This window comes from Thamnophis elegans, chromosome 17 (assembly GCF_009769535.1).
Source record: "Thamnophis elegans isolate rThaEle1 chromosome 17, rThaEle1.pri, whole genome shotgun sequence".
NCBI classification, from domain to species: domain Eukaryota; kingdom Metazoa; phylum Chordata; class Lepidosauria; order Squamata; family Colubridae; genus Thamnophis; species Thamnophis elegans.
Window position 1 is genome coordinate 11,834,396 of NC_045557.1, and position 13,245 is coordinate 11,847,640.

General features: G+C 47.3%; 1 protein-coding gene across 2 annotated transcripts in view; it reads right to left on the reverse strand.

Annotated features, from left to right (window-relative positions):
* LOC116519994 (pre-mRNA-processing factor 39-like) overlaps window positions 1-13,245 on the reverse strand; it is a 28,104-nt gene that overhangs the window by 1,178 nt on the left and 13,681 nt on the right. Inside the window, exons 7-13 of one of the 2 annotated variants that reach the window (XM_032234120.1) lie at window positions 10,913-11,020; window positions 9,332-9,496; window positions 6,760-6,886; window positions 5,406-5,674; window positions 3,337-3,521; window positions 3,145-3,219; window positions 1,919-2,066 (exon numbers count right to left, since the gene is read on the reverse strand). In XM_032234120.1, coding sequence (XP_032090011.1) covers window positions 1,919-2,066; window positions 3,145-3,219; window positions 3,337-3,521; window positions 5,406-5,674; window positions 6,760-6,886; window positions 9,332-9,496; window positions 10,913-11,020 — 1,077 coding nt within the window. Of the gene's footprint in view, window positions 1-1,918; window positions 2,070-3,144; window positions 3,220-3,336; window positions 3,522-5,405; window positions 5,675-6,759; window positions 6,887-9,331; window positions 9,497-10,912; window positions 11,021-13,245 lie in introns of both variants that reach the window. The other variant, XM_032234119.1, reaches the window with a different exon arrangement.

Genomic DNA, 13,245 nt, shown 5'->3' on the forward strand with positions numbered 1-13,245 from the left:
CCTCGAAAAGACGGAAGGCTGAGTCAACTCTGAAGCAGTCAGGATCAAACTGCTGGCAGGGGGCAGCCTGCAATACTGCATTCTAACCACTGTGCCACCATGGCACGCCCTCCTTTCCCAACTAGCAATAGCATTTAAATTTATATCCTGCTTTATAGCCCCCTCTAAGCAGTTTACAGAGTCAACAATCTGGGTCCCCATTTTACCGACCTCAGAAGGATGGAAGGCCAAGGATCGAACTCATGGCGGTGGGCAGAATTAGCCTGCAATCCTGCATTCTAACCACTACAGCAACTAGTCTTATAGGGTTGTAACTCAAGGACTACCTGTAAAGTCTATTCATACTGACCAGAGCACTGTTTTAAAAACCAAATACCGTATTTTTCAGAGTATAAGATGCACCTTCCCCCCCCTAAAAGAGGATGAAAAATTGGGTGCATCTTATACACTGAATGTAACCCCACCAGCCCCCACCCTTTGGCCTCTGCCTCCAAGCAATTTCCCTCTTAGCAGCAAACGGGCTTACGGAGGCTGCAATAAGATATAGTCGGGATGGCAAACCTGTGGCACCCATGCCACAGATTGCACGCAGAGCTATTTGTCAGGGCACGCGAGGCATTGTCCCATCAGCTAGCCAGCATGCATGCATGCGCTGGCCAGCTGAGTTCAGCCTTTTTAAAAGCCATTTTTCACCCTCCCCAGGCTCCAGAGCCTTTATAAGTGCCTGGGAGGGGGAAAAGAGCCTCCTGCGCCCCCTCGGCAGGCCCTCCGGAGGCTTCAGGAGTTTCCCTGAAGCCTCTGGAGCGCAAAAAAAAAAAACGGCCCTAAAGGCAAACCCGGAGGTTCATGAACGGACTTCTGGTTTGCTCATAGGGTCGGTTTAAGCCCCCTGGAGGCTTTAGTACGGAGGACTAAAAATGGCCTTTTTAGTCCTCCGGAGGCTTCAGGGAAGCCTCCTGAAGGTCCCTGTAGCCTCTGGAGGGCCTCTGGGGGAGGCTGTTTTTGCCCTCCCCAGGCTCCTATAAAGCCTCTGGAACTTTTTGGGGGGGTCACATTGCATTATGGGTGTGGCACGCCCACGCACGACCCTCCTGTGCTCCCCGCCTTATGGCACGCGAGCCCAAAAAGGTTCCCCATCAATCCCTGCAGCCTCAAACAGCTGATGATGGGGAGAAAATGAAAGTGAAACTTGTTTGCTCCATGAGGCAAATTGCTGGGAGGGAGAAGCAGATTTTCTTCTTCTTCTGCTAATCAGGCTGTTTGCTGCAAGGAGGTAAGTCAAGCACTATAAATGCCTATAGAATGTTCAAAGTATTAGACATTTTTTAAAGACTGCTTTATTATTATTCTAGACAACTTAACAAAATGAAGAAGCTTTTTAAAATGAATGCTCGATCTGAAGAGTCCCTGTGCTATTGTTTTAAAAGAGTGCTATTCTTTTAAATAGCAGAGAATAACCTATACTTCCAGAAAGCACATCAACTTTAACAGCATCTGTACAGGTATAGTCTGAAATATAACACTACAAACAGTGTATATTGTCTGTACTGCTTGTTGCAAGGAGGCAAAGGCAGATATTTTTCTCTTGTTTTCCTCCCCAAAAGTAGGTGCGTCTTATACTTTGGAGCGTCTTATACGCCGAAAAATACAGTATTATTCCTGCTCTGTGGCGCAATATGATCTCTATTGATATAGATTGCGCAGATCATACGGTTCGGAGTTACACTTAAAGAGTCAATCCAGATCTCCTGCAACCAATGCCCCGAGAACCCCTGGCATGGCAGGGCCTAACACGCCCTCCCAATATGGCGTCTGTGCTTTCTGGGAATCATAGTCCCAAGATCACCGGCCGGGGAGCGGGGGGAGGGGGGGGAAGAGATGCTTCACAATCTGATGCCAATTGTCTTGGGCAACTCACCTGGTACCACGTGTTATAGTTGTAATTGCCCCCTGAGCCGGTATCCGTCGCCATCAAGGGTGTGATGCCCGTTGTCGCCATGGCTACGTTGCCCCCCCCTATGGCTGCGTCTTCGAGTCTCAACCTTTTGTCATCGGATTCATCGGTGCTGCTTGGGGATTCCGAAGAGAAACAATGTCAGCTGGCCACCTTTGGCTCTGTTGCAACACCAGGGCACCCGTAGGGATTGTAGCTTCCTCAAGAAAATGTACCCAGGCCCTTTTATGGGGTCTGCCCCATAGTGGAGCCCCCTTCCCCATAGAAAACCTTAGCCTGCTGGCCTTTTGGAAGGCTGATGATGCTACTGGAACCCAATTTGTGGGTCTGCCCTCTGCTGATTGTGGAGTTGGTTTGTTTCATTGCTTAAGGGAAAGGCTCCCCTCGCAGGTATGTGCTAGTCGTTCCTGACTCAAGGGGGCGCTGCTCATTTCCGTTTCAAAGCCCAAGAGCCAGCCCTGTCCGAAGACGTCTCCATGGTCAAGTGGCCGGCAAGACTCAATGCTGAAGGCGCACAGAACGCTGTTACCTTCCCACCAAAGCTGGTCCTTATTTTTCTACTTGCATTTTTTACATGCTTTCGAACTGCTAAGTTGGCAGAAGCTGGGACAAGGAATGGGAGCTCACTCTGTTTCGCAACTCTAGGGATTCAAACCACCGAACTGCCGACCTTTCTGATTAACAAGCTGAGGGTCTTAGCCACTGAGCCACCACGTCCCTCAGATAGATAGAAAATCTATATATTCTCTCTCTCTCTCTCCCATCTACCTATCTCTCTCAACATCCATATTTATCTATCTATCTGTCTGTCTGTCTGTCTTCTATCTAACCTATCTATCTGTATCTCTATCTGTATCTCTATCTGTGTATCACCTATCTATCTATCTATCTATCTATCTATCTATCTATCTATCTATCTATCTATCTATCTATCTCTGTCTCTTTCTCTTCTATCTACTTACCTATATGTATCTCTGTCTGTATCTCCTATCTATCTATCTATCTATCTATCTATCTATCTATCTATCTATCTATCTATCTATCAATCAATCAATCAATCATCTACAAACTGCATGATGGCTTTGTGCAATGCTGAAACTGAGTTTTGGCCAGGCAATTTCTTGTTTGTTTCCTCCAAAATGCAAATGCAACTAAAAGGATAAGAGCGGCAGGAAGGCGGGTATCCTTACCCATTTTCCAGAAGCCTCTTCCTCATCATCTGCTGGTTGAGGAGCTTTTGATGCTCTTCGTAGCACATCAGCAGGCTGGGAGAACAGAAGGGAGAGGGGTGAATTTGGGGCACGGAAGGTCCTTCGATCGGGCTCATTGGGCTGAAGAGAAGGTGCTTAGTGCTTACTTTCCCCCACCTCCCCGCCAATTACCTGTTTATGCTCGACCCAAAATCTTCCAGAAACTCCACCCTGCGCTGGGAGAAGATGATCTTGGTCTCCAGGGGCAGACCGCTGGTCAAGGCTCTGTCAAAACTGCTCATGGTGTTGCCTTCGTTTTGCCGGACATCGGCGCTGAATTCCATCTCCAAGAGGTTCGCATAGAGCTTGGCGTTGTCCTGCACCCAGCCATGGCAAAGAGGAAGAGAAAATTCAGAAGAGCAAAGGGCAGATCTAAGTAATTGTGCAAGTCAGGATTTGTCAACTCAGCAACTGGGAGATTGGTAGAATCCCTCAACTAGTATGCTTTGAGAAGCGTGGGCTTCAAATCCCAGATTTCCCCAGCCAGCCTGGTTTAAGAGGGGCGGACTTCAGCTCCCAGAATTCCCCAGCCAGTATGCTTTAAGAGGGGTGGATTTCAGCTCCCAGAATTCCCCAGGCAGCACAGTTTAAGAGGGGTGGACTTCAGCTCCCAGAATTCCCCAGCCGGCATGCTTTAAGAGGGGTGGACTTCCACTCCCAGAATTCCCCAGCCAGGATGCTTTAAGAGCGGTGGATTTCAACTCCCAGAATTCCCTAGCCAGCATGCTTTAAGATGGTTGGGCTTCCCCAGCCCATGCTGGTAGGAGAATTCTGGGAGTTGAAGTCCACCCAGCTTAAAGTTGCAGAGATTGAGAAAAATGGCCAATTGTTTTTATGTTTCATAAATCTATGTTGAATCTTTAGATCAAGCAGATTGTTTTAAGTGAATCGGGTTTTGAGTCATCATAAGGACAAAATGTTACTTAGTTCTCTCCCCCAAAAATACAGGTGTATGAATGAAACCCCAACAGGAGGCAACTCCTGTCCTCCATCCTGCTTTCTTTTGGCAACTCACACAACGACCAGCAGCCCTTGCCTTACGACCACAATTGAACCCAAAGTTTCTGTTGCTAAGCGAGACAGTTTTTTAAGTGAGTGTTACCCCATTTCACGTCCTTTCTTGCCAAAGATGTTAAGCGAATCATTGCAGTTGTTAAGTGAGGAGCACAGTTGTTAAGTGGAACTGGTTTCCCCACTGACTCTGCTTTTCAGAAGGTCGCAAAAAGGGGTCATGTGACCTCCCCCCCCCAGGACAGTGAAACAGTCATAACTATATGTCAGCTGAGAAACATCTGAATTTTGAGCATGTGACCACAGTGGTCGTTAAGTGTGAAAAACAGTCCTGAGTCGCTTCTTTTAGTGTCATTTGTAACTTTGAATGGTCGCTAAACAAACTGTTATAAGTCCAGGACTACCTATAATTATTATATTTTTTACTTTAGATGCTTTCAACCTACAGAAAGTCAAAGAAGTTATTGAGGAAAAGAAAGAATATTGCAGTCAACAATCTAGTTTTTTAAAGGCAAAGGTTCCCCTTGCACGTATGTGCTAGTCGTTCCTGACTCTAGGGGCGGTGCTCATCTCCGTTTCAAAGCCAAAGAGCCAGCGCTGTCCAAAAATGTCTCCGTGGTCCTGTGGCCGGCATGACTCAATGCCCCAGAAGGCACAGGGAACACTGTTACTTTCCCAACAAAAGTGGTTCCTATTTTTCCACTTACATTTCTTACGTCCTTTCGAACTGCTAGTTTGGCAGACCCTGGGACAACTAACAGGCGCTCACTCTGTTACGCAGCGCTAAGGATTCGAACTGCCGAACTTTCCGATTGACAAGCTCAGCGTCTTAGCCACTGAATCCCTGTAGGTTCTTTTTAAACAAAACCTAAAATCGTAATAATTAACCATTGCAGACAACTGAGCTGAAAAAAATCATAAACATGAATCAGTTTCCAAGTGCCTGGAAGTTGATCAAATGATAAGTGTGGACGTTGCAAAGATCACAACTGTGAAAAACGGTCTTAAGTCACTTCGAATGGTCACTAAACGAACTGTCGTAAGTCCAGGACGACCTGTAATTTATTTATTTTTGACTTTAAGACTCTTTCTTTCAACCTACAGAAATTGGAACGGTCCCTAAACAAAGGGACGTAACTCGAGGACTGCCTGCATACGACCCTAAAAAGGAGCTCGGTTGTTTTGTTTACCGGGTCCTTCTCCAAGGCTTCCAGGAGAATCTTCCGGGCTTTGGCCAAGTTCTTCTGCACTTTGAGGACCTGCCGAGCCAGCTTGACGGAGTAGAAGGAGGAGATGGGCATCCCCTCATTGTCCCGTATGGCTTCCATCAGCAGGGCCTCCGCAATGTCCATGTTCCCCAGCCGACGTTCCAGGCTCACCCGCCGCAAACGCACCATGACCAAGCCGGGCACGTAGTCCTCGAAGGTCTTCAAGATACGCCGGGCTTCCTCCACCTCTCCTGCGGGAAGACAACGCAAGGACATCTTCAGGATGGGCAGTTCTCGACTTACGACCAATGGGACACAACATTTCTGTTGTTAAGCGAGACATTTTTAAGCAAGCTTTGCCTCCGTTTTGCGATCGCCCTTGCCACAGCTGTTAAGTGAATCCCTGCGGTTGTTAAGTTAGTCACACTGTCAGGCCTGCAGCCATCTTTTCTTGTGGGTCTCTGGCCTGCCACACTTTCTATTCTTCTACTATGCCTTTTCTATGGTGGGAAAATGGGAAGAGGGATTGTACAGGGTTAGATGCTAAGTAGCCATAACAACATTCTTTCTAGAAAGCCAAGGTCAACCTTTGTCTCTGCACCTGACCGGATCTGGATGGGTGGAAGCTGCCAGCGTGGCAGTGGGAGATGGGACCATGGGATGGACTTGTGGGTGTGGGGGGCAAGATCTTGAACTTTCAACTGGGTGGGGAAAACCAGGAAGCTTTCAGATTCGCGTCTTCCCAGATGTGCCAACATGGCTCTCTTCATAAATTGGAACTTTGAGCAATACTTTGCCTTGGACTCTGATTTAATTTTGGGTGCTATTCAGAACTCTGACATTGTGCGTGAAGCTCCACTCGCATGAGCAGGGGATACGGCCTTCCGAAAGTCTATTAAGACCTGGCTGTTCCGGCAGGCCTGGGGCTGCTGATCTTTGATTGAACTCCAGCCCCACTAAGATTGAATGCATGTTGTGTTCTTTTAATTTGCTTTGTCTTTGTATTTTAAATTCTTTTAATATTTTTAAATTATTTTTTGTAAGCCGCCCGGAGTCCTTCGGGACTGGGCGGCATACAAATTTATTAAACCTTAAACCTTACTTGAGCCAAGGGTGCTCATGCTCCCCCCGTGAAGCTCCATTCCCCACTGCTCGACCAAGAGTGTGCACATGTGCGTGTCTGCCCCCCTCTCTCACATACAGACACCATAGAGGGCCAGGAAGCTGCTACGCTTAGGGACCGCTGATCTAGTTCGAATGGTAAAGAGGTTTTGAGACTAAACTAAGGTTGCTAAGTGAACCCAGCTTCCCTCCCTGACTTTTGCTTGTTCCTCACCTTGTTTCTCCTCAAAGGCTGCCCACAAGAGGTGAATGTTGGGCTTACGAGGCAGATGGTAACAGCACGCCCGCTGGAAAACGCTCCTGGCTCCGGTTATGCTGTGGTTCTCCAGGTACCTGATATACTAAATTAAGGAAAGGAAGAGAGAGAGAGAGAGAGGATGGGGGAAACGTTAGAAAAAGTGATTTTAGACTTGCAAAGAGAAAGATGGATGCTTCATAGGGCAACATCTACTCAACCTCTGACCCTAGAGCAGTGTTTCTCAAGCTTGAAGATCTGTGGACTTCAACTCCCAGAATTCTCCAGCCAGCATGGCTGGCTGGAGAATTCTGGGAGTTGAAGTCCACAAATCTTAAAAGTTTCCAAGGTTGGAGAGCTTGTTCTGACCCAGCTCCCCAAACACGAACAACGCTCTGAAGTGAACTCAAAAGATCCCTTTATTAGGAGCGCAGGCAGCTCTGGCAAAAAGTTTCTCTCTCACCGTGGGCTAACAAGTCTGGCCATCCAGAAGATGAATAGTTGTCTGCCCCATCTATTCATCTCCGCCCCCTGCCTTTGATCCCCCGAGCTCAGTTGGGGCTTCACTAGCAGCGGTGGCTCTTCCGTCTCAAGGACCAGCCCATAGATTTCCATTGCTCTCCTCTCCTCTGCCCCATCTATTCATCTCCGCCCCCTGCCTTTGATCCCCAGAGCTCGGGTGTGGCTTCACTGGCAGCAGAGGTTCTTGCCTCCCAAGGACCAGCCCATAGATTTCCTCTGCTCTCCTCTCCTCTGCCCCATCTATTCATCTCCGCCCCCTGCCTTTGATCCCCAGAGCTAGGGTGTGGCTTCACTGGCAGCAGAGGTTCTTCCCTCCCAAGGACCAGCCCATAGATTTCCATTGCTCTCCTCTCCTCTGCCCCATCTATTCATCTCCGCCCCCTGCCTTTGATCCCCAGAGCTAGGGTGTGGCTTCACTGGCAGCAGAGGTTCTTCCCTCCCAAGGACCAGCCCATAGATTTCCTCTGCTCTCCTCTCCTCTGCCTTGTGTGCATCAGGCACTGGACCCAGCTGTCCCTCCTCTTCCTCATCAGCCACCTCCAGACCTGGGGGCTGTGGCCTCTCCATCTGAGGGCTGACTGACAGTCCAGGCTCCGCCTCTCTGCCAGCTGTCCACTCCCTCTTCCCCCTCGTAGCTCTCAGGCTGCCTTGATGCTGATCCTGACTCCCATGCTGTCTCCTCATCTGATTCAGCTGCTGGAGGGGCCGGCAGCCAACAGGCCCCAACACTCCTGTGCTACAAATCGGCCATGCTGGCTGGGGAATTCTGGGAATTGAAGTCCACAAGTCTTAAAGTTGCCAAGGTTGAGAAACATTGCTCTAGAATCTCTTCTGTTGTAAGAAAAATTAATGCCTGTCCTTCTGGGGGTTCAGAATGATCTGCTTGCCAGCTGCTCCCACCTCCCACCCCAATATTCATTCTGAATGGATCCTAGCATTGTCCCATTGTACCAACTCAAACATGCTCAGCCCAATGACATCACACTTGCAGTTTGGAAAAAAAAGGAGTTAGATGCAAGCTAAGAGGCTGTCAAAGGGACCACGAAAAAGAACTGTTCCCCTGAAGTTCCCAGACTTCCCTATAGCCCAGGAGTCGACAACCTTAAACACTCAAAGAGCCACAAAGGTCCTAACCGGAAGCCCTCCGTTCAATTCTGGAGCTGACCGGAAGTCCAGTTCTCCCACCACAGAGTCTTCTCCTAGTGCGGCATCCTTTTTTCTCTGCTGACAGGAAGTCTGGTTCGCCCACCATAGAGTCCCCTCCTAGCATGGCATCCTCTTTCCTCTGCTGATAAGAAGTCTGGTTCTCCCACCACAGAGTCTCCTCCTAGCATGGCATCCTTTTTCCTCTGCTGACAGGAAGTCTGGTTCGCCCACCATAGAGTCTCCTCCTAGCATGGCATCCTTTTTCCTCTGCTGACAGGAAGTCTGGTTCGCCCACCATAGAGTCTCCTCCTAGCATGGCATCCTTTTTCCTCTGCTGACAGGAAGTCTGGTTCCCCCACCATAGAGTCTTCTCCTAGCATGGCATCCTTTTTCCTCTGCTGACAGGAAGTCTGGTTCCCCCACCACCACCATAGAGTCTCCTCCTAGTGCGACATCCTTTTTCCTCTACCTGTCCTAATCTAAAGCCCTATCAATTTTGGAGCTGACCGGAAAACCTGTCCCTTGCCCTAGAGTCTCCTCCTGGCATGCCCTGCTTCTCCGACACCCCCCCTCACCTGAAAAAAACCGGAAGCTCCTCTCAATATTGCAGTCCCAACCCATGACAGGGAGCCACAGCAGAGGGATGAAAGAGCCACATACGGCTCCAGAGCCACACGTTGCTGACCCCTACTCTAGAGGTTGTGACTGCTCCAACACCAGAGGTTTTTAAGGAGATTGGACAAGCAGTTGTTTGGAACGGTATTGGGTTTCCTGCTCGAGCAGGAGGTTGGACTACATGACCTCCAGAGTTCCTTCCAACTCTGTTGTTCTGTCATGCACCACGCAGGTAGAACAAGGCAGAGACCCGCTTAGCTTAGCTGACCTTAATCCAGAACTCCTCGTAGAGGGCGCAGGCGATGACGCAGCGCTCAAACAGCACGATGGTGCGCTCGTGCGAACCGCTGGCGATCTCAAAGTCCAGGTAGTCCCGCCAGTTCCGCAGCTGCGCTCGTTCCAGTGGCTTCACGTGGAAGTAGGGTCTCTTGATCTAGGGGAAAGCGGGAGGACAGGGCCACGATTAGCACAGAGAAGCCGAGACAAGCCAGCTCAACTCAAGAATTAAGGTGTTGTGGCCTGTTCCCAGTGTGCGCATGCGCAGAGCTGCCAGAAGACAAGAACAACTAAGAATGCAGGGTCGACTTAAGAGTAAAGTCACACCTGGAATTGATTGGCCCCTCCCATAGGAAACAAAAGAGGAGCTTGTTTGTTTGTTTATTGGATTTATATGCCGCCCTTCTCCCAAAGGACTCAGGAGCGAATGGGAAAGGGGCTTCTGCAGGAAACAATTCGTTCCTTCAGTCGTTTCAAGAGTGGAAAGTTCTGTTTCTGTCTATAAGAGACTCTGTGCCAAGTTTTGCTTTGCCCTGTGCTTGGAACTAGTTATCTAGTTAGCAAGAGCCGAGGTGGCGCAGTGGTTAAATGCAGCACTGCAGGCTACTTCAGCTGACTGCAGTTCTGCAGTTCGGCTGTTCAAATCTCACCGGCTCAAGGTTGACTCAGCCTTCCATCCTTCCGAGGTGGGTAAAATGAGGACCCAGATTGTTGTTGGGGGCAATATGCTGACTCTGTAAACCGCTTAGAGAGGGCTGAAAGCCCTATGAAGCGGTATATAAGTCTAACTGCTATTGCTATTGCTATCTGGCAGCTCGCCAAGCAACATAAGGTTCATGTTGATAAATATTCCTTTGAATGACTGTTTGCCAAGCTTTGCTGACTGTGAATGGGGATGCCAGGGAGTCTATAGACATGGGCAATAAACAGTTTGGCCAGCTTCCTAACAGATGGAAGGCTGGTATACGCTACAAGACCAAGCGCTTATTTTTGTGAGGTGGGGGGGTGTCAAAAGAAAATAAGACCCTGTCTTATTTTGGGGGGAAACACAGTAGCGTAACCATGGTGGCAAAAAACGGCCGTGAAATCACGCACGACTCACTGAACCTAGCCTTGCTTAGCGATAGAAATTCTGTTCCCAATTATGTTCGTAGGTCGAGGACTACCCGCAGAGATAAAATCGAGGCGGGTAAGAGCATAAGGTAACTGTCACACCTGCCCCAGCGAGGTCCTTAGGGAAGAAAGATCATCAACTCCATCTGGATGAAGCGATAGGTTCTTTTACTAAGGATTACCAGTTGCAGCAAAAGCAAGGCTAGATCTGAGCATTCCTGCCCAAATGTTACGAGGTTTATCCTTTCCAGAGCTCCCCACCCCACCCTTTGACCAAATCGTCAGTGTCCAATGGCTGTGTGATGTTTTGGGAACCGCTTTGATGTGAGGCGCATCTTGGAGAGGTTTGACATTCTTTTCCCAGGCCGGGTGCCCTTGGGTAGCTGGATTATTCCGGTTTGACACCCCCGGTTCTCCCCACATTTCCCTCCCCAAATTCTTCTGCCCCCTTCGTACATACCCCATCCTCAAAATTCCAGCGCTTGCTGACTTCAGCTTCATTCTGACTGAAGATCTGCTGGCGGATCGAAATGGATTGCTCCAGGACTTTCTCCGGGTCCAGCGCCCCCTGAAACGCAAGAAGAGGTGAAATCAGGGATATCGAAGGAACCTTCATGAAAAGAAGTGGGGAACCAGAATTGGATCTAAGCAATGATCAGATTAGACAATTCTCTTTTATTGCTTCTTTCCTTTTGACTTATTTATATCCCGCCTTTACAGGCAGTCCTTGACTTACAACAGTTCATTTGGTGACCCTTTGATGTCACTGGAAAAAAAAGTCACTTATGACCATCTTTGTCAGAATATTTATGAACTGGCAGCGATATGGTAAGAAGATCAGCCAATCAGGCTTATTTGAAAACAGAAACTTAAGTAAGAAGTCTGGGCGTGGCTTAGCTGTATTAAGCTCTGAGCTCTGAAATTACTCTGGACGTCTGCTGATCTAAACGGATCTGAAACTGTTCTCTGCTGTTGGTATTTTGTGTGTATATACAACACATTTCGTTAGCCACTGCTAACATCGTCAAGAGTGTAAAAACCGTAAAAGAGATACCTGCCTTTATATACTATTAATCAGTTTGGCCATGATAGGCCCATCCACTCGCTTCCCACCTGTAATTAGATTTGTTGTTTTTACATCAGGCATGTTAATCGATGCTCCTATTCCTTCCTCCCCTAGTGGATGGGCGTATCATGCGTGCAATGGTCAAATTAATTAATAGTGTATAAAGGCAGGTATCTCTTTAATGGCTTTTGCACTCTGCCGATGTTAGCAGTGGCTAACAAAAGCTAGTGAGCAATACATTTTAAAGTTCCGGAGAACATCTGCTTCTTCTTTTATATCTATCTATCTATCTATCTATCTATCTATCTATCTATCTATCTATCTATCTATCTATCTATCTATCATCTATATCTATCTATATCTATCAATCATCTATCTATCATCTATCTATCAATCAATCATCTATCATCAATCTATCTATCTATCTATCTATCTATCTATCTATCTATCTATCTATCTATCATCTATCTATCATCTACCTATCTTATCTATCATCTATCTATCATCTGTCTGTCTGTCTGTCTATCTATCTATCTATCAATCACCTATCTAACTATATCTATCAATCATCTATCTGTCTGTCTGTCTGTCTGTCTGTCTGTCTGTCTGTCTGTCTGTCTATCTATCTATCTATCTATCTATCTATCTATCTATCAATCATCTATCTATCTATCTATCTATCTATCTATCATCTATCTATCATCTACCTATCTTATCTATCATCTATCTATCATCTGTCTGTCTGTCTGTCTATCTATCTATCTATCAATCACCTATCTATCTATATCTATCAATCATCTGTCTGTCTGTCTGTCTGTCTGTCTGTCTGTCTGTCTATCTATCTATCTATCTATCTATCTATCTATCTATCTATCCTTGTATATAAAGAAGTTTCTTATTTAAATCAATCCTGCTGAATCAGTTATCTGTGTGTGCTTCCTGGATTTGATTTCTGCAAAAAACTCGACAGTTTTTCACACCTACGACCGTCACAACATCCCCATGGTCACATGATCAAAATTCAGGTGCTTGGCATTTATATTTATAATGGATGCAGTGTCCTGGCGGGGGGGGGGTGTTGTCATATGATCTCCTTTTGCAACCTTCTGACAAGCAAAGTCAATGAGGAAGCCGGATTCACTTAACAACCATGTTTCTAACCTTACAAAGGCAGGGATTCACTCAACATCTGTGCCAAGGAAAGTCATAAAATGGGGCAAAATTCACTTAACAAATAACCTTAGCAACAAAAACTTTGGGTGCAATTGTGGTCGTAAGCCAAGAACTACCTGTACTATTTTTTTTATAAACTCAAGGCAGTGAACGTGTCCAATATTCCTTTTTCCTCCTATTTTCCCTATCCTATGAGCTGGATTGGGTTGAGAGGTACTAGCTCAAGGTCACCCACCCAGCTTTCCTGTCTGAATTCTAGAACTCTCCGTCTCCTGGTGATTCTCCAAAAGTTCCCCAGCTAGCTTTCATACTTAGGTCTCCTGGTGATTGGCCCAAAATCACCCCATTGTCCTAGTATCAGAAGCGGGACTAGAATTCACCGTCTTCTGGTGATTGGCACAAAATCAGTGTTGGCCTTCATGGCTAAGGCAGTACTAGAACTCTCCATCTCCTGGTGAGTGTCCCAAAATCGCACAGTCAGCTTTCATGCCTAAGGCAGGATTAGAACTCTCCGTTTCCCAATTTCTAGCCTTAACCACTAGACCAAATTTGCT